The 24765-nt window shown below is 51.0% G+C and overlaps 2 protein-coding genes across 2 annotated transcripts in view; one reads left to right on the forward strand and one right to left on the reverse strand.

The window, feature by feature from the left end:
- NDOR1 (NADPH dependent diflavin oxidoreductase 1) overlaps nt 1-9584 on the reverse strand; it is a 32283-nt gene extending 22699 nt beyond the window's left edge. Inside the window, exons 1-6 of the mRNA XM_032766324.2 lie at nt 9450-9584; nt 7943-8020; nt 7200-7297; nt 5980-6078; nt 4587-4688; nt 751-942 (exon numbers count right to left, since the gene is read on the reverse strand). Coding sequence (XP_032622215.1) covers nt 751-942; nt 4587-4688; nt 5980-6078; nt 7200-7297; nt 7943-8020; nt 9450-9584 — 704 coding nt within the window. The remainder of the gene's footprint in view (nt 1-750; nt 943-4586; nt 4689-5979; nt 6079-7199; nt 7298-7942; nt 8021-9449) is intronic.
- Nucleotides 9585-13879: 4295 nt separating this feature from the next.
- TMEM203 (transmembrane protein 203) lies at nt 13880-19901 on the forward strand. Its single transcript, XM_032767112.2, is given in 3 exon segments — nt 13880-13957; nt 19132-19212; nt 19214-19901. Coding segments are annotated over 3 exon segments (501 nt in total). The 3' UTR covers nt 19556-19901.
- Nucleotides 19902-24765: the final 4864 nt, after the last annotated feature.

The raw sequence follows: 24765 nt of genomic DNA on the forward strand, positions 1-24765 counted from the left end.
TCCCATGCGTGGAATCACTCTGCCCAGCTCCCTGCCACCTGGGTTTCCAACAGCAACAAGCGAATCCCAATAAGTACCGGGTGGCAGTGCCGTCCAAATCCCCAGCTAGGGCCAAAATACAGACCCATTTTCCACCAGCTCTGCTGAGTAGGGAGCCAGCCCACCAGGGGCTAAATGGCTGGAGACTAGGTGCCACTGGGGCCCATTAAATCATGGGGCCCATTAAACCATGGGGCCCAGCATCCTTGCAAAAACCTGGAGAGGAGTGGCCGGGGAGGGGGAAATGGAGCCTGTGCGGCCTGGGGAACACATTCATCCCTTCCTGTGGGATCAGGTCTGCTCCCCTCTCGAGCAGTACCTGCCTGGGGCATCACTCAAAGGGCTGCCCAGTGGCAGCGAACCAGAGCGGTGGGGCCCACCGTTGCGCAGGTGGAGAGGCTGACAACAGGACAATGAGGAGAGGTGCAGAAAGCCAAACGTTGATGGCCCTGCTCAGATTGATAAACCCACTGAACGAGTCTCTGCTCTGGCCAGGAAGAGACCCCTGGAGAAAGAAAAGCCCATTCTTCAGGGCTGTGATTCAGCAGAGACAGAAAGTGGCTGAGGTCACGGGGTCACTGCCACAGAAAAACATGTTCCAAAGAGCAGCAGCTGCTGCTCCACCTAGCATCACTGTGAGCAGAAGGAGGGGCAGGGCAGCTCCCGTTCCACGCATTCGCTAGAAACCCAGTGCGTCTAGGAGTGACTCACTCAATCCCAGAGCCTGTGACATCAAACTCAATGAGCCGGACGTCCTGAAAGTGTGATTCCGCCGTGACTCTGAGGTTGGACACCACCCGGGCAGCAAAGGGGTGCAGCTCTGAGGTGGCCTGCCTGGCTGCCTCTCCGTCGCAGCCACTGGAGCGCTCATCCAGAAAATGCAATGTGAACTTGGAGGGTAAACTGCAGGGAAGAACAATGTGGCACAGTCGGTTCCATTGGATGGTCTCCCTGGGCCAGAGGTGGTTAGCGCCAGTCATCCCCAAAGCCCGGAGCATTGCCTGGGCACCATCTGCAGGCTACTCCCAAACTCAGAGGGATCCCAATGTGCCCCAAACCGCTGCCAGGAGCCAGGCCAGCTCTGCAGTATGAGCACAGACTGAGGGCACATGGGACCCTAAAAGTTATCATGCAGATAGAGAGCACAGCCCAGCCAGTCTGCCACACAGACCCCCACAGCCAAATCCTCCACAGGGAGAAACCAAGGCCAAATGCATTCTGGGGCAGCCAGAGCCAGGCTCCAGCAACAGATGGTCCCAGAAAGGACACAGTAAATCTGCAAGGCTTCCAAGCACGCCACAGAAGTGAGGTGTGCAAATGAGGTGCACAGAACCCCCACAGAGCAGTACTGCCGGAGAGCAACCCCCAGGCCGCTGACACAGGGACCAGGCAGCAGGGAAATGCCTGTAGCAAGAGCCCACCCCAGGGACACAGAGAGCGGTGCAGAATCCCACATGGGACAGCAGAGAGAGCTCTCCCTTCCCTAGCAAAAGGAGAACAGATTCGCGTCCAGAAGGCCCCAGAGGAGTCTCCCCACCACATGGAGGTAGCAGGACTCTCCTGCTGGTGCCCCACTGTCCTCACACCAGAGAGCAGGACTCCTGGGCTGGGAACATGACCTGTGATAGAAATGCAGCCTGGCAGGCGGGTCAGTGCGCGATATCCCATAGCCCCTCTTCTGGGGCAGAGGTCAGGGACCCATGGAACAGTAACAGCCCCTGGCTGCCTGAGCCACCTTCCCCCGCACACATCCCCAGTCAGGCCTCTGTGCAGTACCGAGGAAGGGGAGACTACCAGGTTGAGCCCCATTTCCCTGTGGGAGGGTCCCCAGGGCAGGAATGGGGCCCACAGAACCTGCAGGTGCTCATAGTGGAGCTCTGCTACAATAAGCCTGATGCTTGGGGGCAAGGCAAATGTCATATTTAGGGCTGTCGCAGCCTGGACTGTGTCCCTTTAAATGATTCCCCATGAAAGACCTTCTGTGACACTGGCAGAGCAGGTGCCAGCTCATGCCAAGGCCCCCAGACCCCAACTGAACATGACGAGTGCATGGCTGGAAACCCGTCTGACTCACCTGTGTGTTAGTGCAGTATTGTTAAAACAGGTATTAGATCGATAACCAGGGGTTTTCTGTTTAGACTTTGTGAAATGCTTGTATCATGCTGCATATACTGAGCTCACGTAATACCTGCACCCCATTGTATAAGGTTATATTAAGCGTTCGCAGTGGAAACCTGTGTTGACTGTGTAGCTCACCAAACAGGAAAGAGGTGTTAGTTAATGTAAAGGTGGCTTCCTACAGAAGGTGTTAGGTCCTGCTCACAAAACGGCCCACGAGCCATCGTGAAACATCAGAGGACAAAGACTTTGGAGACTGCTCCCCCTAGACCCATGAAGAGGAGATGCGCACAAGGACCCATCCCATCAGCCTGAACTCTGGGGCAAGGGAATAAAAATCCCTGAGAAGAAGAAACTGGGTCACTATGCTACTGGACTTGGAGAGGGCAAGATTTCTAAGCATAAGCTAGGGATCCCCAGTGCTTGGCGTGAGTTAGCCCTAGAGGACATACAGCGTTTGGGCATTGTGACGTTATTGATATAAACTGGGACCATATAGAACATGGGTTGCAACCAAGGTCCTGTAGTGGCACCAAATCTTATGTAAAGGGGGTCATATAAGGTGTCTAAGACCAAGTTATGGGTTATTGGTTATGATTATGCTGTCTGTATGTCTGTATCATTTTTGTAGTTGAAGTTATGAATATTGGCTGTATGCTGTCTGTATTTCAAACTTGTGCTGGGTTACTGGGAAAGCTCCCAGACAAGTTGGTGTCAGCTCTGCTTAGCCTGCTTGATGGCCAATTAAGGACCATCAACTACACAACTGACCCATTGAGAGGAGGCGGATACACCTTGTGACTCAGCAGGGTGTGCAGAAACTGGCCCATGTGACTGCAGATTCCATTTTGCTTTAACTTTCCACAGTAAGAACAAAGAGTTCCTACACCTGAAAAGCCTATATAAGGCGGAGGCCTCATCTCCATTTTGTTCTCAGTCCTGTTCTTACCTCTGGAGACTTTGCTACAAGCTGAAGCTCTGCACCAAGGACTGAATGACCCATCCCACAAGGGATGTATTCCAGAGACTTGATTTGAACCTGCAGTTTATTCCCAACTGCTACAAGCCTGAACTAAGAAACTTTCGATTACTGTATGTAATTGATTTCATTTAACCAATTTAGCTCTCATTGCTACCTTTTTTCCCTTTATGAATAAACCTTTAGATTTTAGATTCTAAAGGACTGGCAACAGCATGATTTGTGGTAAGATCTGGTGTGTATACTGAACTGGTCTGGGGCTTGGTCCTTTGGGATCGAGAGAACCTTTCTTTACGGTGTGGTTTTCATAACCATTCATCCCAGGATGGGTGGCACTGGTGGTGATACTGGGAGACTGGAGTGTCTAAGGAAATTGCTTGTGGAACCTGTGGTTAGCCAGTGGGGTGGAACCGAAGTCATTTTTGTCTGGCTGGTTTGGTTTGCCTTAGAGGTGGAAAAACCCCAGCCTTGGGCTGTGACTGCCCTGTTTGAGCAATTGGTCCTGAATTGTCATTCTCAGTTGGGTCCCATCAGAACCACATTGTCACAGGCATTACAGCAGCTTTTATTACCTGTTGGAACCTAAGACTGTAACTCATTTGTGTGTGTACGTTTACCTGCTTTAGTTTTGTAAATGACTCTCCCATTTCTTTTTCTTAGTTCATAAGCCTTTAGTTAGAGTGGAACCCTGCCTGTCTGAGCCTCCATTATCCATCTCTCCATATTAACCAAACTAGGCGGCGGGGCTTAGGCTGTCAGCCCCAGGCAACAAGGCTGATAGTCCGAGCCCTGCCCATTCTCCTGATTATCTGAATTTTTAATTATCTGATCTGGTCCCGGTCCCAATTAGATCGGATAAATGGGGTTCCACTGTAATTTATTATAAGATTGGCTACGTGCGTTGTCTTTGGTGCAGGATCTAGAGGTGCAGCTGACCTGGGGTAAGTGACTAGTCCTTTGGGACGGTAAGTAACCTGAATATTGTTGTAATTTTTAGTGTAAGGGCCCATCCATCCCAAAGCCAGGTTTGTGTGGATGGTAAGACAGACTGGAGTACCTGAGGGGACTGTCTGTGACTCCATGTTAAGGCTGCTGTTCACACTTAATATTTGGTTGGTGAAATCTCTGTACAGAACTCATAACCAGTTTGGGGTGTGTGCCCTGCTCCTTGACAGTCTGCCCTGCAGTTGGTACTCATGTCCCTGAGCCACCCCAGACAGCCTGACACCTTCCTTTTCTACTGTGTGCCGAACGGGTTGAAGCAAGGCTCTTCCTTCCAGAGTGTGTCTGGGGCTCTGGCAACCGGGGCAGGAAGCTTCCAACTGAGCATACAGGGCAGAGTTGTGTGCCCACAAGGACTGGCCTGGGAAAGCAGTATTTTAAGGCAGCATGTGCAACCAATCAGCTCCTCCCTTGCCAGCAGTGGTCTGTGCCCACCCTTGGTACTCACAGGACATCTGGGCTGATAATGCCAAGGCCAGGAGGCAGAGGGTACAAGGGTAGGATCCTTCCCCACAAGTCCAGTAGCCAGGGATCAACCACTGCATCTGGTCTGCAGGAGGAAAATACAAACTGCAGCAGGGCTTGTATCATTGGGCTGGGGGGCTGCTGGGACCCTGCATCCCTGTGACCCCCAAACTTCAGAAACCTTCTTCCTGCAACGCTGCCAAGTGTGGTTCCTTCAGTCAGCCAGAGGGGGCACCAGAGAGATGCGAGCCACCAGCTCCCAGCCCCCGCAGCCCAGCTGAAGCAGGACTGCCCATGGCACGGCACACGGCAATGAAGCTATGTAACTTGGACGCCCTCGCCGGTGCTGAGCATCAGCTCCACTTCTCCCAGCAGGGAGGGCTGGTCACCAGGCTGGGCCCTCTGTGTCGTCCCACTTGGAGGAGCAGCAGTAGGCAGAGGTGACAATACAGATGTCTGACAGGTAGGTGCTGCCCAGCTGGTCCCTGTGGAGGGGTCACACGGGCAAACTGGAACAGGGACAACGTTTTAGGGAGGACTCTCAAACCAGGCCTTGAGTTCAGAGAGGAGGCTCTTCAGACCCACGTGTGGCGGCCTCCCATGAGCTCCCTGAAGCAATGACACATGCATATGCAATGAGCCTTAGGGGAACACCACGGGCTCTTCCCCGTGGGCCAGGAGCTCTGGGGAACCTGGCTATAGCTGTGCAGTGGGTTAGGTGCACATTATGTAGCAGTTCCTGGCAGCTGCCCATGCTCTGTAGGCTTACTTGAGTAATCAGTGCACTCCGGACAGGACAGTGAGATTAGAACATGAGGGTGAGATTTTACTTCAACATGAACTGACTTCGATCATGGGTGAAAATCAGTCCAGCAGGTTTCAGCCTGTGCTGGACGTGTGACAAAACCACACGACTGGCGGGGATAAGGGGGCAGTCTCGTCAGGACTGCAGGTCAGGAATGGGGAAAATCAGCAGTGTGAGGTTGGGGGGGGTCAGGATTAGAACCAAGGGGGTGGGCTGCAGGCCAATGTGCGGAGCATTAGCAGAGACTGAGGGGAACAGGCAGCCATGCCTGGAAACCAGGTTCTGCAGGAAAGGACTGAGGTGCGTGTGGGAGCGGGAGGGGATGCACAGCAGGGGAATACAGGTCCATAAGCAGAGCTGTGGGGAGGAGCCAAGCCTGGGCTAGCAGGGAGGGCAGCTCCTCAGATTCCAGGGGCAGGAGCAGAGCTGCTGCAGGGGTGTGAGCCCACCTGGGAAATCAGAGCCCGCAGGCTGAGCTGGGGGTGCAGCACTCATAGCCCTGTGCTAGCTGGAGGACCGAAGCCACAGGGGGGATCCTGACAGCAGCTCCTCCCCCAGGCAGTGCGCTTACCCCAAGTCGTGCTGGTCGTCTCCCAAGGCGACTGGCAGGATGGGGCTGGCCCCGAGCTGCTGCAGCCGCTTGTGCAGCTTCTTCGCAACAAAATTAAACCTGGGCCAAGAAGAATCAGAGAGACAGACACAGTTGGGGGGGGCTTTACCCTTGGGAGCACACAATCCCATTGCTGCTAGGCAGCAAAGCAGGGGGCTGGTCCCTGCCCCAGCCCCCCACAAACCTGATAGTCCATGGTCCTGCTTGCTTGGCCCCACATACACATTTCTGTCCTGCTGCTGAGTCGATAGGACTGACTGGCCTCCCCCAGCTGAGGGGGACGCACCAGGGCGCAGCAGGTCCGCATGATCCTATCTGCTCCCTGGGAGGGACTGGTTGGTGTTCAAGGATTTTTTTTAAGGTCAATACAAAACAATCTCCCACCCTCCCATCAGCCTTTGAATGCACAGAAAACAGGCTCTCGCTCCCAGGCACAGCTTCTTCTCCACAGCTATCCTGCCTGCACACAGGTCATGCAGGCTCCAGCCACGGCTCTGCTGCTGGGCTTCCCTCTCCCCGGGGGTGCTGGGCGGCTGACACAGCCCGGGCTGCCCTCTCCCCGGGAGTGCTGGTGGGGCTCACACGCAGCCCGGGCTGCCCTCTCCCCGGGAGTGCTGGTGGGGCTCACACGCAGCCCGGGCTGCCCTCTCCCCGGGAGTGCTGGTGGGGCTCACACGCAGCCCGGGCTGCCCTCTCCCCGGGGGTGCTGGTGGGGCTCACACGCAGCCCGGGCTGCCCTCTCCCCGGGGGTGCTGGTGGGGCTCACACGCAGCCCGGGCTGCCCTCTCCCCGGGGGTGCTGGTGGGGCTCACACGCAGCCCGGGCTGCCCTCTCCCCGGGGGTGCTGGGTAGCTGACACACAGCCCGGGCTGTCCTCTCCCCAGGTGTACCGCTTGCCCCCCGCCCCACAGCATAGGCTGCCCTCTCCCCAGGCACATCACTTGCCCAACACATGGACCACGCTGCCCTGCTAGCCCACAGACCCAACAGATCCTCTAGTGACTTTGAGCTTTTCTGATATCACGGGCTGATTTACACAAAAGGGTCTCAGAACAGCTCTCCTCACCCCAAAGCACTTGGTGCTGGCAGGGGATTGATCAACGGCTTTCACGGCTTTCACGCAGGCCTGGAAGGGAACTCAGTGCGTAACACAGCAAAGGGGGCGTGGACAAGCCACTCACTTGGGATAGGAGGAGTCTCCGAGGCCCAGCACGGCACAGTCCATCTGGCAAAGGGAGGCAGGGGACAGGTTCTTTCGGAAGATAAACCTCCAGAAATTCTACACGCAAACACAGTTAAGAATCACACGGTTCCAACGTGCACCCATTCCACAGGCTGCTCTGCCCTCCTGCCCCGCACTGCCCCAAGGGCCCAATCCTGCTGAGGTGGGGCCATGATCAACTGGGGTCTGTCTCAGTTGGGTGATCAGTTCAGCTGAGTCCTTGGACATGCAGAATACAATGAGTTCTCTGCTTTATCCAGCAAACTGAAGCCAGGAAACAAGCAACAGTCAGCCTTGCGATGGTGTCTGTCAGCAGGGAGCATTCGGTAAGCACAAGGCAAGCCCTGCCTTGCCATGACAGCAGGACAAACTGAGGCCATCATCACTCAGCAAGCTGCTGAGATGGCATCATCTTCCACATTTATGTCCTAGCAGAAATAGCGAGTGCTTCTCAGCCCCGAAGCCTCCCCAAAGAAAGGCTGCGATGGGGCTATTGTCGCATGGGGTCCCATTTAGCCCCATGATCCCCATCTCTGGCTCCCCTCCTGGTCTCTATAACCCTCCACCACTCCCTACACATCCCACCCGCTCTCCTCAAATCGCTGCAGGCTGGCGTCACCTGCTGCTGCCTGCCTGTTTAGGAAACAATCGGTCCTCGCAGAAACACAGTCACAGGAGTCAAACTGGGGGTAGGAATAATACCTTCATGTTGTCAGGCGGGTCCCCCTGGCCTGTGGTTGCACACACAAATACCACCAGCAGCTCCTGGATCAGCTGCGCCTGCGTGCACAACAAACATGGACACACGCGGTTAGGCCAGCAACCTTCAACATCCACTGGCAAACTGCACAAGATAGCACACAGAGCACACTGCCCCCCTGGCACAGCCCCAGCCCCACACTGCTCCCTCATACCCAGACCCCCCTGCACCCGCACAGCCACAACGCTGCATAATGCACCCTCCTCACAGTCCGACCCCCCGCTACACACACACTGTCATGCACACTTCCCCCCGCACAGCCAGACCGATACACTGCCCCACTCCTCAGCGACAGCCCTGCACAGCCTCAGCCCTCCACACGGTCTCTCCACACAGCCAGACCCACACCCTGTCCCCTCCCCCAAGCCCTGTATACCCCCCCCCACACCTCCAACCCCTGCACAGCCCCGGTCTCGCGCATCCCCCTCTGCACGGCCACATCCACACACTACCCCAGTCCTGCACACCGCCCCCCTGTACAGGCAGACCGATACACTGCCCCCCACACAGCACAGCCCTCCACACAGCCAGACCTGCTGCCACAGCCACAGCCCCAGCCACAGCCCCGCACACCGCCCCCTACATGGCCAGACCCACACACTTCCCCAGTCCTGCACACCGCCCCCAGCACAGCCAGACCCCTTGGACAGCCCCAGTCCCGCGCACCACCCCTCCGCATGGCCAGACCCACACCCTGCCCCCTCAGCCCTGCATACCACCCCCCCACACAGCTCCAACCCCCTGCACAGCCAGAACCCCCGCACCGCCCCTCCGCATGGCCAGCCCCACACACAGCCCCCCGCACAGCCCCAGCCCTTAAACCACAATCCCCAACAGCCCCACACCGCCGCCCCCACCCTGCACAGGACACCAGCAGGGAGGGCATTCTGGGCACAGGCAGGCAAGCGAGCACAGCATGGATCCTCCCGGCAGCAGTATCTCATTGAGCAGCTTTAACCAAGCCCAGGTTTACGCAGTACAGCCATGTGCTCAGAAGGGCCTGACGCACTTTGTCAGAGCCTCTTGGCCCACCCAGCACAGCACAAACAGCAGGTGTTAACAAGACCCATTTGTGGTTTTCGCAAGTGGCTCTGTTTTTATCTTATTCTGGCCTGACAGCCCGAGTTTCTGCAGGACACGCTCATGCTCTTCGTCTCGGAGAAAATGGCTCTAAGTAAACCCAGGGTGGGACCAATTTGCACTAACGCAGCTAAAGGCATGTTTAACTCCTTGCCCAGTTCTCAGTCTTTGCAGCAGTGCAGAGCTTGTGTGCTTGCAAGGGGACTCGGAGGCCAGCGCACAAGCCAAGCCTTGTTAGAGGGCAGGCGGCTGACATGTAGCCAGGGTGCTGTCCAGGGCACCCTGAAAGGAACTCAGTGGCAAGGGATGAATACAGAAGCTGCACAACGCTCTTCTTGGCCTCAGCACTCGTTTTACCCCCGTACTCACCACAGGGTAACTGTCCAGGGCCTCTACCCTGCAGTGAAAGTGACGCCGCTTGGCTTCCCTGCCAATTCTCTCGGCTGTATCTTGAGCTGTCCCAGTCTGGCTGCCAAAGAGAACGAGAAGCTTCCGTTCCGCCATCTGAAAGAGACAGAACTACTCAGCAGAGCCCAAGGGAGCTGCAGCGCTCTCACACAGTTCAGGGGCCCAGTCATGCTGGGAGCCACTCCGGGCAGTCACCGGGAGCTTCAGAAGGATCCTGTTTGGGTGTAGTCCAGGGAGCAATGCTTCGGCAGCTAGCACATACCAGGGTCTAGGGGTTAGAACAAGGCACTAGCAATCAGAGATTTGGGGCTCTAGTCCCACCTCTGCTGCTGCCTTGCTGGGAAGCCTTGGGCCAGGCGTGCCCTCTGGGCTACAGTCTGCACATCTGCAAAATGCATGTGACAATAGTGCCTAACTGACTGGCTGAAAGAAAGGTGCTGAGACTTAATTAACCTTTGAGAGTCTCCAAAGAGAAACACCAGAGGGGGGACAAAGTAGCATGATTACCACATGGGTAAAGGGACTTGACAGCAGGGACGCTGCTGACTCAAAGTCCAGTCGACTGCAGACAATGATTTCAAAGTAGCGTCAGGCCCCTGCCAACTGTTGTTGATTTGCAATTCCACTTTCCTAGCTTTCAAATGTTTCCCACCCCTCCAGGACCGGCTCTAGGCACCGGCAAACCAAGCACGTTCTTGGGGCGGCACAATTCCAGGGGCAGCACTCCGGCCACCCTTTTTTTTTGCTTTGGCAGTTGCACTCTCGGAGGGTTTTTTTTTGGTTGGGGCGACAAAAAACCTAGAGCCGCGCCCACACTCCTCGTTGCTGTGTGAAGGACCCACACACAGAGGAGAAGTGACTCACTGTCTAGAATGGGAACAGCAACACTAGCTAGACACAAAGTGCCACCAACTGAACAAGGATCTCAACACAGGATTTTTCCTCTCTAATCTCTTTTGGTGCCGGGGATCTTGTATGCATGGCTCTCATGTCCCAGGTCAGACTGAAGCCCTAGGTTCAAGGCGATGGTGTCCCTGGAAGGACTATGGCAGTGGTTCTCAAACTTCTGTGCTGCTGACCCCTTTCAAATAGCAAGCATGGTGCTTATAAATTACAAACACTTTTTATATATTTAACACCATTATAAATGCTGGATGCAAAGCAGGGTTTGGGGTGGAGGCTGATAGCTTGTGACCCCTACATAATAACCTTGCGACTCCCTGAGGGGTCCCGACCCCCAGTTTGAGAACCCCTGGACTACGGGGTGTATCTTACTTCCAACCAAAGAGAGAGTGAAACTCCCACCAACTCCAGCAGGGGCAGTATCGGCCACTTATTTGTTTTAAAAACGTCTATGGTACCTGCCCATTGCTGCAGTATCAGGGTGCACCGTCATGGGTCAACAGCAGTCGTCCCCCTACAGCCCCAGAGCCACACACACGATTCCAAAAGGGGTAGCGGGCCACAGTCAGTACTCTGAGGCAGATGCACTGATGCACACCACTCAGCCAGCACTGAGAGCAGAAATACCTGCCAGACCTGCTGGAATTTCCCCTGCTTTGAGGGAGGGGAGTCTCTAGTGAGCACAGAGCCAGTATCTTCCCACATCACCGCCCCCACCGCCCTGGATGCAGGTGGCATGTTAGGGTGCAGAGGGGCACATCAGATACGGAAGGGGCAGCGGCTGTTGCAGGTTGTGCTCCAACTATCCCCAGCAGGAATGGGGTCCCCAGGGGACTGATGTCAGCTAGTGTGGGTTAGGGTAACCCCCAGGCTGTTCTGCCCAGGGCTGGGGCAGAGAATCGGGAACCGGAACTGCTGGTTGCTCTCACCTTTCCCAGCAACTGTGTGAGGCTCAGTTCCCTCTAAGCTGCACGGCAGCCTACAAAGTGCCATGCAGGAGGGAGAGCTGGCAGGGGAGAGGCACCTATCCCACGGCCCCAGCCCCAGCCCCAACCCTGCTGCGGGGAGGGAGAGAGCTAGGAGGAGTCCTCTCCCCCGCTCCCTTAGCCCCAGGGTAGTCTGCACCCCAAACCCCTCATCCCTGGCCCCACCCCAGAGCCTGGACCCTCTGCCAGAGATCTCAGCCCCTCACCCCTCTGCTCCAGCCCTTACCCCCTTCTCCACCCCAGCCCTGCCCCAGAGTCCGCAACCCCAGCCGGAGCCCTCACCCCCACATACTCCAGCGCTGTGCCCCCACCCACACTCCGAACCCCTCAGCCCCACCCCCACATGGATTTTATTACGGGCACCAGTATGGAGATGATGTGTCACACATCACCTCCAAATTGGTGCCCATAACAAAATTCATTCCGCACATGCGTGGTAAAAATTAGAGGGGGGACTGGTGTGGGAGCAGGGAGCCGTTCGGTGCCAGAGTATGCTCTAGGCTCAGGCAGAGCCAGTCAAGCCCCTGCCCTGCTCTCCCTGGGGCTCCCAGTAGGGAAGCAGCTGACTGAGCAGCCAGAGCTACTCTCTTGCCCCCACCTCAGTGCAGCACACAGCCAGCAGGGGGTGCTGCTGAGCAGCTGCAGCAGGTTCTTGGAGTGCCCCTGGGGCTTCATGGGAAGCAACGAACCCAATCTCCTCCCCACAGTGGTGGGGATTGAACCCACTGCCTCTTGTCCTGCCCTCTGTGGCAAGAGAGAACAACTTTTATCCATCTGTTTTCTGGCAGCCTTTCAAGTATTTGAAGACTGCTATCGTGTCCCCTCTTTTCTAAACTAAATGTACCCGGTTCCTTCAGAACCTGGCTCACATGCCTGGCATTCCATCCCTTTGATCATCTTTGTTGCTCACCTCTGGATCCTCCCATTTCTCCACATCCTTTCTATATACTGGTGAACAAAATTGGACACAGTAGTCCAGCTGATGCCTAACCAGCACTGAGTAGTACTCTGTCATCTCCCGTGACCTGCTCTGTTAAAGCAACCTAAACTCACATTTGCTTTTTTTGCAACAGCATTGCTCCCAAGTCAGTTCTCCCTGTAGCAGGGTGCTGGTGCAAAAGCATCTAATTAGCCCCTGCTCAGCCAGCCCCAATCAGGGGAAACAGATTGGGGTTGGGGAGAAGCCTGATGCCTGGCCTTTAGAACTGGCTGCACCTGTGGGCCTGAGGCTTCAAAGGCTATGAAGGCTGGCTGACAGCCAGAAGGGGAAATGGCCAGGGGAAGGTCAGTCTCCAGGCTGAGGACAGACTCTGCGGAAGAGGAGATTGTCAGGCCTGTGAGCTGTATATAGTATATCACTGGTGGTTGGAAAACATGGTGCTGAAGAACTAGAGGCCTCTCTGAGTTTTATTGGGGCAGCCAGTGGGCCCAGGAAGAGGATCTTGTTACACTCTCTCATTCTGTATTTGTGCATTTGGTTTTTCTTCCTTAAGTGCAGCACCTTACATTTGTCTTTGTTGAATTTCATTTTGTTGTCTATAGCCCAGTTCTCCAATTTATTGAGATCCCTCTGAATTGTAGCTCTAGCCTCCAAAGTGTTGGCAACCCTCCTAGCTTTGAGTCATCTGGAAATCTGATCAGTACGCTCTCTAGTCCTACATCCAGGTCATTAATAAAGATGTTACGCAACACCAGACCCAGAACAGATCCCTATGGAACCCCACTTGAGACCTCTCTCCAATCTGACGACATCTCATTAATAGTTACTCTTTGTTTGCAGTTCTTTAACCAGTGTACCACCCGCTTAATGGTAGTTCTGCCAAACCTGCATTTCTCCTGCTTACCTATCAGAATGCCATGTGGAATTGTATCAAACGCCTTGCTGAAGTCCATGTAAATAAATTATGTCCACTGCATTCCTCCTATCCCCCAAACCTGGTTGTTTGACCAGGTAGCAAGTTACCAGGATGGCTCCCACCCACCTCCTCCCACTTATGTATAGCCAGGAGATTCTGACAACTTTATCTGGATGAGAATTTTGCAATTGTCATCTATGCCTTTGTCACAATGATGCAGTGTGCTCTATATTTTAAACCCATCTAGAAACCAAATCTGACATAAAAGTTGACCACCTGTTTGTGAAGTATCTCATTGTGGGATCTGCCTGCGTGAGATACTTGTCTTCTCTCCTGGAGATATTCCACCACAGGGGCAGTCAACTTGAGCTAGAGTCTCCTAGATATAAATGAGAGGGATTTCCTGACAGGGCATTCTCCGTGAGGGGCTGACACACAGAGGTGGTTCACTGCTCTAAGGCAGCAACAGCTGTCAGGCCTGACACACACACTACACCTAACGTACTGTTGCTATGTTATAGACCCCAAATGATATAAAGTAATGCACCACCGGAAAACTCACAACTCACTGATCATTAATATTAGTGTGTGGTGTACGTACAGGTAACATGCAAAATTACAAATGTGCTGAAACTATGTTCTTAAAATGGCGGGCAAGCAGGTCAGAGGGTACCCCAACCTAGACAAAGGAATGTGGTTCCACCAGCTTGAATGTGTCTCCAAGGTAAATCAAGAGATACTAGAAATGTTTTTATATTAACATACACAAAGTCATCAACCTACCATTGAGGCACCAGCATATATCAACAGACTGTATACAATCCGACTGTATTACAAAAGTGTATTGAATAAAGTCTTTTCTGAACGCCTGTGACACACTGGTGACTAAGATTGTGAAATGTCTGTGCTAACACCATATGAGGAATTATGGACATTCACTGATATGACACTTTAAAGTCTGTGACCAAACACGGGGGAAATGCGTTTTCTCCCAGACAGGAGGGAAGGCAGCTACCTACCTGTCTCCAATCCATGTAAATTAAGCATACAATGGAATACAATGGAAGCCCAATTTACATATAAATCAGCAGGGGGGTGGGTAGCACACAGGAAGGGAAGAACAGCAAGAAGCCCTCCTGGCTCTTGAAAGAGACACAATGCATTTGGGGATTATATAAGGGGGGTAAAAAGACATTTAAGGTATCATTCATCTGGAGTATCAAGGGCCCGGAGCTCTTGAAATCACAGAGTGCTGGGTCCTTCAACCAAGGGGTTGAAATCTCTGGGAACTAAGTTCAGGTAGGAAAGTTACTGAGGCAAAGATTGTAATTTGCTGAAACTAAGTTTAAATCTCATATCTCATCTCACAAAAGATATACTGGCATTAGAAAAAGTTCCAATATGGGCAACTAAAATGATTAGGAGTTAGGAACGGGTCCCATATGAGGAGAGATTAAAGATGCTAGGACTTTTCAGCTTGAAAATAGGAGACTAAGGGGGGATACGATAGAGGTATATAAAATCATGAATGGTGTGGAGAAAGCGAATAAGGAGAAGTTATTTACTTGTTCCCATAATATAAGAACTAGGGGCCACCAAATGAAATTAATGGGCAGCAGGTTTAAAACAAATAAAAGGAAGTTCTTCTTCACACAGCGCACAGTCAACCTGTGGAACTCTTTGCCTGAGGAGGTAGTGAAGGCTAGGACTATAACAGGGTTTAAAGAGAACTAGATAAATTTATGGAGGTTAAGTCCATAAATGGCTATTAGCCAGGATGTGTAAGGAATGGTGTCCCGAGCCTCTGTTTGTCAGAGGGTGGAGATGGATGGTAGGAGAGAGATCACTTGATCATTGCCTGTTAGGTTCACTCCCTCTGGGGCACCTGGCACTGGCCACTGTCGGTAGACAGATACTGGGCTGGATGGACCTTTGGTCTGACCCAGTATGGCTGTTCTTATGTTCTTAAATCTTAAAGTGTATTTCTACTTTTGTTTGTTTTGTAACCCTATCTTTATTCCCTATACCTGGTATCAGTTAAGCTTTTTCTTTAATAAACTTTCTTTTTTATCTAAACCAGCTCAGTACTGTGATTGAAACGAGTGGTTGTTAAACACTAGTTGGATTAATGAGCTGCTGTTTCTGTCTCTTTAAAGGAGCTGCACATTTACTAACTGTGAATAATTTGGACAATTGTAAAGTCAAGCCTGAACTGAACAAAAGTAGTGTCAATGACAGGCCTCAAACTCCCGGAAGTTTCACAAAGCAAGCCTTGTAAAGTTAGCTTTAAAAAGCAAGCTTTGCAAAAGGAAACAGACTTGTGGTCAAAACACGGTGCAACCAGATATCTCACTTGGTAGGAGTCAGCACCTTGTGTTAAGTTGTACCCCTGGGCACAGCTTGTCTAACTCACATTAACCACACCTAAACCAACTGGCTACAAGGAGATAAGTAAACAAATTATACAGTCAAAGCGACACAAGGAGATAAGTAAGCATAAATTATACAGGCAAAGCGACAGCACAGAACCACACTGAGAATTTGGCCTACCCTGACTGGTCAATCTGTTTTAAAACATGGCCGAACAGACAAGATAAAAAGAACGAAGGACTGTGTGTGTGTCGGTCATAAGGGAAACCAGACCCACACCCCTTGAACTGAAGGGACGTGCACTTCTCGACTGTCTGTACCTGGCCAGTGCAGAAAACGGCCGACTGAAGGGTAACGTATTTTGGGGCGAATGCAGGTTAAAGTTTATGGAGTAAAGAAGTCTGGTTGCTCGAGCTGAATTGATCTCAAGTCTGTATCGATACTATAGTGTTAAGAATAGTAGTAAGTAGTTGATGAATAATAACTTTACATGTACTTGTGCTTGTCTTCAGTATAACTTGCCATTTATATTAATCCTTATTCAGTGTCGGTCTTTATTCTTGCATTTTCTTATTTTGTCTGTGTTGCCTTTATAGTCGAAAATCATTACAAACCTTTTTTGAGAAATAATCAGTAGTTTTAAATTTTCTTATACGGGCACTACTCAATCTCATTACATCTGTGTTGGGTGGTGGGAACTGGCTATCACCCAGGGCACAGCTAGGGCCCTGATGCATGTCCCTCTCTTCCTTCATCTCCACAATAACATGTGTTCCAGGAGATGGCACCAGAGGGAGACAGTTTTGTGGAAATTTGGGACTAGGTGGAGGGTGTTGGGGGTCATTCTGCAAAAAACACTAAGTGGGCAGTGGAAGCCAGTGCATGTTTGTCTGCTGGCTAGTGATGTATGGGCTGTGAAACATAGCAGCATAGCATTTAAGACACCCAGAGGTGCAGAGCAAGGAGTGATACAATCCCTTACTGGTCTGGACTGAACCCCAAAATGTCACAGGGTGTCAACTATGGTCCGGGCTCTGGGCCCATCTACTCTTCCTGGCATTTGAAAGGGCAAGTGTTATGAGGGTGGAATTGTTCAATCTTTATTTTCTGCTACATCCCTGCTGGAACTGTAGCAGCTATAGAACTTGTACCTGTATTTTGGCAGAGCTCCTAGAGCAAGGAATAGAATCACAGAATCATAGAACTGGAAGGGACCTGGAGAGATCATCTAGTCCAGTCCCCTGCACTCATGGCAGGACTAATTATCTAGACCATCCCTGACAGGTGTTTTTTAAGAGCAGGTTAGACAGTCTCCAATGATGGAGATTCCACAACCTCCCTAGGCAACTTATTCCAGTGCTTTAACCACCCTGACAGTTAGGAAGTTTTTCCTAATGTCCAACCTAAACCTCTCTTGCTGCAATTTAAGCCCATTGCTTCTTGGCCTAGCCTCAGAGGTTAAGAAGAATTTTTCTCCCTCCTCCTTGTAACAACCTTTTATGTACTTGAAAACTTATCAGGTCCCCTCTCAGTCTTCTCTTCTCCAAACTAAACCAACCCAATTTTTTCAATCTTTCCTTGCAGATCATGTTTTCTAGACCTTTCATCATTTTTGTTGCTCGTCTCTAGACTCTCTCCAATTTGTCCACATCTTTCCTGACACATGGCACCCAAAACTCCAGCTGAGGCCTAATCAGCGCGGAGTAGAACAGAAGAATTACTTCTCATGTCCTGTTTACAACACTCCTGCTAATACATCCCAGCATGATGTTCACTTTTTTTGCAACAGCATTACACTGTTGACTCATATTTAGCTTATGGTCCCTTATGACCCCCAGATCCCTTTCCGCATTACTCCTTCCTAGGCAGCCATTTCCCACTTTGTATGTGTGCAACTGATTGGTCCTTCCTGGAGTCCTCTGCATTTGTTCTTACTGAATTCCATCCTATTTCCTTCAGACCATTTCTCCAGTTTATCCAGATCACTTTGAATTTTAATCCTATCCTCCAAAGCACTTGGAAAAAACCCCATCCCAGCTTGGTATCATCCACAAACTTTAAAAGTGTACTCTCTATGCCATTATCCAAATCACTGCAGAAGATATTGAACAGAACTGGACCCAGAACTGCTCCCTGCAGGACTCCACTCGTTATGTCCTTCCAGCATGACTGTGAACCACTGATAATTCCTCTCTGGGAACAGTTTCCCACCAATTTGGCACCTACCTTATAATAGCTCTGTCTAGGTTGCAGCTGCCTAGTTTAGTTATGAAAGATTTATAACAGATGCTTTTTATTTATAACAGATGGTTTTATCTTTTTGACCCTCTATAAAATGAAATAAATCAATCTAGAGGTAAGGTTGGTAGGTGACAAAGCCACTACAAACCTGCTTACCAGGAAGTCCACGGCTAGCAAACGTAAATATTAAAGTATAGAAATGATAAGTGAAGTTAAGGTAGGTGATGGTCAGACAAAACTTTGTGATGAGGCATTAAGGCAGAGAGCACATATCAGCAACTTGAAGGCAAAATTCCTTACAAAAACGTTGCAATTATTGTAAAGAACAGCAGTGCAGTACTCTACCCCTGGCCTTCCCTGACCTATCAGCCGCTTTTGACACAGTCGACTGGGGGCAGGTATTTGCACCTGGTAGTGTGGGCCCTTCTGAGGGCCCTAAACACCACCTTGACCCTTCCTCTCTCCACTGTGTAATAAGAGAGCTAATTTAGACTTAAGTAAGAGTCTTGTTACATGCTGCAGAGCTGAAATCACTGATACGTAGGTCTAAGCAGCAGAAAATAAACCTATATACGCCTCTTCCTGAAACCTTGTCCTGCCTTGGCTTGTGACCATCCTCCCTGGCTCTTCAGTCCAGGGGCGGCCAACCTGTGGCTCTGGAGCCACATGCAGCTTTTCAGAAGTTAACATGTGGCTCCTTGTCTAGGCACCAACTTTCCAATGTGCAGGGGCGCTCACTGCTCAACCCCCGGCGCTGCCAGTGGCCCTGCCCCCACCTGAGTCTGCCGTGCCCCCGCTCCTCCCGCCAGCGGGAGCTGCTGGGAGATGGGGCGGCGCTGCCGGCGGGTGGGAGGCCCCAGGCACGGGGGGTAATCGATGGGGCTGCTGACGTGTTACTGTGACTCTCTGGCAACCAACACTGGTAAATTCCGGCTCCTTCTCAGGCTGCCCAGCCCTGGGCTAATCGATCTGCGCCACCCTCCCCCCGGCCGGGCTGCGTCCTTGGGCCTCGCCCTACCCGGGGATCCCGCAGCGCCGCAGGACCCGCCCCCGGGCTCCGCCGGACCCACCTGTGCCCCGCCCGGCCCGCAAGCGTGACACGCTTGTCCCGGCTTGCCGGTGACGAGCATCAGCGCGCGCCGCCGGGGCCGGAAGATCAGCGAGGCGGTGGGCGGGGAGCTGGCCTGGGGCACTCGACCAACAAAAGGTCTCAGACAATTCTCTGCGTCTCGCCTGTCCCTGGGCCGGGCGGGCTCTGCGCTGAGCCGGCGGTCCCCGCCGACCTAGTCGCGATGCTGTGTCTCGGCGCTGCGGGAGCTGGTCCACAGGTGGCTCGGCCCTCGCCACTTCGAGTGCTTACCGCACCTCCCTGGCCCTGCTGCTCTTCTCCGTCCTGCTCGTGCTGAAGGTGGACGGCGGCGGCGCGGAGCTGTCCTGGTGGAAAGTTTTCATCCCCTTCTTCGCCGCCGACGGGCTGAGCACCTACTTCACCACCATCGTCTCCGTGCGGCTGTTCCAGGACGGGGAGAAGCGCCTGGCCGTCCTGCGCCTCTTCTGGATCCTCACCATCCTGAGCCTCAAGTTCGTCTTTGAGATGCTTTTGTGTCAGAAACTCGTGGAGCAGACCAGGGAGCTCTGGTACGGACTCATCATGTCCCCCATCTTCATCCTGCTCCAGCTCCTCATGATCCGAGCCTGCAGGGTAAACTGAAGACCCGGGGCACTGGGGACTTGCACCTCCCATGGCAGTCAGAGGAGCACTGTCCCGCCGCTGAAGTATTAACCCTCAACCGAAGCGTTAATCGAGCTTTGCTGCTTAGGGTTTGGCAACTTTCTAGTCATTCTCTTTGGCCGTATAAGTCTGAGGTGTGAGAAGAAGCTTTTGTACTTTATTAAATTATTACATAATATTGGCCCTGTGTTTTCCCAAAATATATAGTTATGTTGTGTCATTCAGCTAAGGGGCATTTCACACCTTGTTGTTCATGTTAAAATGTCATGAAATGCAAACATAACCTGCTCATGTCACTTGTTTTGTATTAAAAATGTATAGGTGATATTTAGTAGTTTCCTTTATAAGCTCTCTTCTTTAGAAAGTCAGTGGTCATAACCTTTGTTTTGGAATGTGTGTTACTCTAGGGCTGACTGTGCCTTGACCAAAAATTTGGACCATGTCAAAAAATAATTGACTATCCCTTCCCATTGGGTTAGTTAAATCTGCCACAGACTTCTTTGCAAAAGTCAAAATGACATAGCCAAAAAGCAAATGCAGCTGTTGGTGTACCACTCCCACACAATCAACTTGTGAAAAACTGTGCTTCAACATGTATGCAGGGTTCATGACCTCAGATGTGGGTGGGGGGGGGGGGAACATAGTCTTTATAGAACAAGAACTGAAGCAGTTTGATAGGGGTGTTTTCTGTGTAGTTCGGTGTGTTGAATGTAAGTACCACAAGAAACTCCCAGTACAGAAGAGACTCTGAATTGTCAAGTAGCCTGACGTTCTGAAGTGTGGCTTCATCCCTTATTCTGCTTTCAGAGTCTCATGATTGCCGCCAATGGGAATATTTCCCCCATTTCATAGCTACTTCAGTGCCTAGGGTCAGTGGCTATAGAATAACTGGCTGTTTTCCTGTTTGCCACGAATTTGAGATAGCCCTTTACTGGTTTTTTTTTAGTGTCATTCGTTTTGTGTACCCCATTTCTGTTTGGAGGATGGATCATGTTCTGCTCAGCTGTTACAGTGCCTCTTAACTGATGTTTGATACTGCACTTTATGGCTTAGTAACTGTTCCTATGTGCAACTGCCGTGTCTTGGAGACTGTAGTCACTCTTCACATTTGGGAATATAAACCTTGTTTGCATGTTCCCCAAATTTTAAAATGTGGTCTATGTTAATTTCCTTTGAATTTGGAGGGGTTCTGCTTCCCCGCCTCTCTCCCACTGTGCTCCTTCAGACAGGGTGGGTGAAGGATACAGGGTGTTAAGTTTTGTTGCAACTCCAGTTGTTTTTTTTTTCTTTTTAAAGTATTTCTTCTGTTCCTCCCCCTCCAGCCTTTTATTTAATTAATTAATTTAATTAAACTGGTTCCAGGTGCTTCTAATACAAGAAGCTTTGCAGCTGTATATATTCCTGTAGTGTTTTCCAAGACAGTAAAATGCAGGTCATCAGCATCTCATGATCTTTATTTCATGCCTGTGAACTGCCGAGGAAGAGTGCTACTGTACTAGAATGCTGCCTTAGTACCCAAGGAAAACAAGCTGAGATTTTCCCACAAGACAGAGAGAAAGTTTCTTGGGCTTGAACTAAATGGAGAGCCCTGCATTGGACCACGTAAACCTATCTAGGAAGCTATATGGGAGAGATGGAAAATGACCTATTACATTACACCCAGGCAGTCCTATCCCCTCCGGGGTGGGGTGGGAGGTGGCTGTGTGGGATTGGACACTGCCAGGCAGTCCGGCCCCTGCCTTGGCAGGGGCTGTGTGCTCAGCCATTGCCTCTCTGCTATCACACCGGTGTGCATATCCTGCCTTTGCACCCTGCTGTTACACAGTTGAGTCCTTGGCTCAGTGGTGCCATGCAGTCTTTGCTAACAGATCCTGGCTGTATGGAATTCAGAGAGACCCCTTGGTGGTAGTGCTTTGGTTCCCATAGCCTGGGATATGCACGGGATTAATACCTTGATGGCTGGATGATCTTGATAAAGCAGAAGTCCAGTGTGGCCAGAAGGTTTCCACGCATTGTTATCAGCACTAAACAAGCACTACCTGGTCAGTGCATTTGAGTATGCACGGTGGTCACATTAATTTTCATTCTGCAAATGCAGGCTGATGTTAGCCCCCGCTTCAATGATGCCTACAAGAACCTAACCATCTACTAACAGCCAGGCAGAAGGTTAACTTGGGAAAGTGAAAATATTTGTATATCATTTGAGCTTTGTAGTGTCAGAATGTGGCAAATCATTAGCCCTCCCCCCAGTTCCAACCTCTCTTTCTTTTTGTTTCCTTCAGAGTGTAAGCTCTTTGGGACAGAGGCAGGTCTTTTGTACAGCAGCACGCTGATGTTATCCAAAACAAACACTAAATCTTCCTGCTTTGCAGAAATTTCTGTGCAGCTGAGCGTAATCGGTCTGTGCAGGTATGTAAAAGTCCCTGTGCTTAAGACTCACTAACAGGATCAAGTGCCTCCTGCAGTCAACAAAGGGCTGTTTTTCTACCTTTTCTGTAAGAGGAAGTGAAACTGCTGTTGTTTAAGTAGCAGGCTGGACCTGGGTGTGGCTCATTGAAGACTGCAGGTGCTGAAGATCAGTTATATAACTTGCTGCAGACACATTCTGTCAGCTCCCCCTGCAACCTCTCATATATGGGTAAGATTTCAGAATGGATTGCACATAACTCCAGTTATTTGAGTCCTCTTATCTTATGCATGGCTAAATGATTACATGAACTCCTGATTAGCCAAAGAAATTTGGTGTCAAGGATAATGCCTTTACTACAACTGGAGTGGCAAAGGCTGGTGCTGTATGTTCTGATGCATGAATAATAAAAAATGCAAGAAAAGTCATAGGCAAATGTTTCCTGTTTTCCTATGTGTTGATTTCCAGCAGTATTTTGCTGACCCGGGGCACAGTAAGACTTTGCCTTCATCCTCATCACAGCTGTTCAGCTCCCAAAGGGTGCCCCTCTCTTTTGCCATTATGGTAAACAGCATCCACTGCTGGAGACACACCAAGGAGCTATGGCATGAATCGAAGTGAGGCCTTGGGTGGCCTGTTCACATTCTTACCTGTACAGTCAGGAAGCTGAGGAGAGCGCCTCTTGGGGCCTGCTTTTCTTTCCCCCACTTTTTGACAGCACAGGCATGTGTTGGAGCAGCCTGTTCCTCATCATGCTGGCCAATCAGAGACCAGAGAATGTGTCTGAGACCCTGTTTCCCTCTCCACCTTCTTTCGAACAGAAGAGTGTTGGGTTTTTCAGGCATGGTATGCAGTATACTTTGGGTGGGCCAGGCTCAGGAGGTGTTGATCGTACAGAGCTAATTCTTACATGCCTGCTCTGGGTTTAAACCTTAGAAAAATGAACTGAGGCCAACATTTTCCCATTGGGATGTCCCAAGTCAGGCACCTAAATGAATGGGATGGTATCTGAAAGTGCTTAACCAGGCCTCTGCTCCCTTTGATGGTAATGATACCTCCCATTGAACTCTGTACCTTTCACATCAGGTCAATTACTTAGATCCCCCAAGGTACTTTTTTTTGGGGGGGGGGGGAGGGGGGGAGGATTTCAGAGAATCATTTAAGCAAGCTTGGAGCACAAAGTCCCAGTGGCTTGTCATGGGGTTTGTGCTCTCAACACCTGGGGTGCTGTTGGAAATCATACCCTAACTAGGCACCTGTAGTGGAAATGTTAACCTTCATTTTTCTAAAGGGCAGTGCTTTATTTCCCCCTGCAAACATGCTGCATACTTACTGCCCATTGTCTCTTCTCTTTTAGTTAGGAAATGAGCCCTCAATGATAGCCTTTGTCGGCCCTGGTGGCTTCCTTTTAATCCTAATGAGATGGGTTGGATCCAGATCTGGATTTACAGAACCCTGCAGGAGGTTTTTTCAACAGCAGAAGAGCTGGAATGTGGAGGAGCAAAGCAAGAAGCAGGTTCAGAAGCTGACTCTACAAGTTACACTCCAGAGGTGCAAGGGGGCATCCCAGCCAAGAACTTGCAGGATGAGGGCCTTTGTTGTAACTACTAGGTACCTCAGTGGGAAGCTGGGGAGGCTGAAGTTAAGGAGAAATGTTCCTTCTTCAGGTCCTTTTGTGCTGCTACAGAGGCTGGTGTGGAGTCACCACTAAATGAGACAGTTCATTCATTTGGTTGCCAACATCCACGCTCACGCTTGATTCCTGTTCTGCACAGACAGAGCCACTGAAAATCTCACCATTTCCCTTTGAAAATAGGCTGCTGCTGGGATTAAGGGCTTGTCTACACATGGCGTTAATCCAGAATAGCTATTATGCTTTAATCCACACTCTACCTTAATCTGAATTAACTTTCAAATGTAGACAAGCACTTTGAATGTGTGTTTGTGGGGCCATGATTGTCTCAGTGCACAGTCTAGTTTTTCTCTATCTGAAAGTAGCTTTGTACCACGAAAGAACATCTAATTATTCCGTTTCCTTAGATAGATTAAAAGGCTGTTAAACGAGCAATTAATCTTTCCAGCAATACAACCAGCTCCTTATGAATCTGTTTCTCTCCAGTTAGTAAGAATCATTAGGATTCTTGAGCCTAGTCTGCACTAGAACAGTGGCTCTCACCTTTCCAAACTGTCCCCTTTCAGGATTGGTCTCGCACACCCCAAGTTACATCTCACTTTAAAACAATGTGCTTACAAACTCAGATATAAGAATACAAAAGTGTCACAGCCACCCTGTTACTGAACAGCTGCTGACTTTCTCATCTTTACTATATATTATAAAATAAACAATTGGAATATAAATATTGTAGGTACATTTCCATGTATAGGTACACAGAGCAGTAGGAACAAGTCATCGTCTGTATGAAATTTTTATTGTACTGACTTTGCTGTGCTTTTTATGTAGCCTGTTGTAAAGCTAGGGAAACCTCTAGGAGACCTGATGCAGCCTCTGGAAGACCTCTGCGGGCCGGGGGCTCCATGTTCCCCTCTGAGAAGCAGCACTAGCAATCGTGTGTGAGAGAAGCCTCCCCACCAGCACAGCCCCCCCGGTAACCCTCCTAGCGTCCGCGCAGCCTACGCCGGAAGAGAAAAGGGCGATTGCGCCGCTGGTGCAGCCCAGGCGGTGAATTCAGCTGTTCTGGCGACAGGGCTGTTCTGCCATTATAACAGCATCTCCGATCGGGCTGCTGGCCAGCCTAGCATCTCCCTCCCCTTCTTAAAGGGA

The sequence above is a fragment of the Chelonoidis abingdonii genome, chromosome 24 (assembly GCF_003597395.2).
Source record: "Chelonoidis abingdonii isolate Lonesome George chromosome 24, CheloAbing_2.0, whole genome shotgun sequence".
In the NCBI taxonomy this organism is placed as follows: Eukaryota; Metazoa; Chordata; order Testudines; family Testudinidae; genus Chelonoidis; species Chelonoidis abingdonii.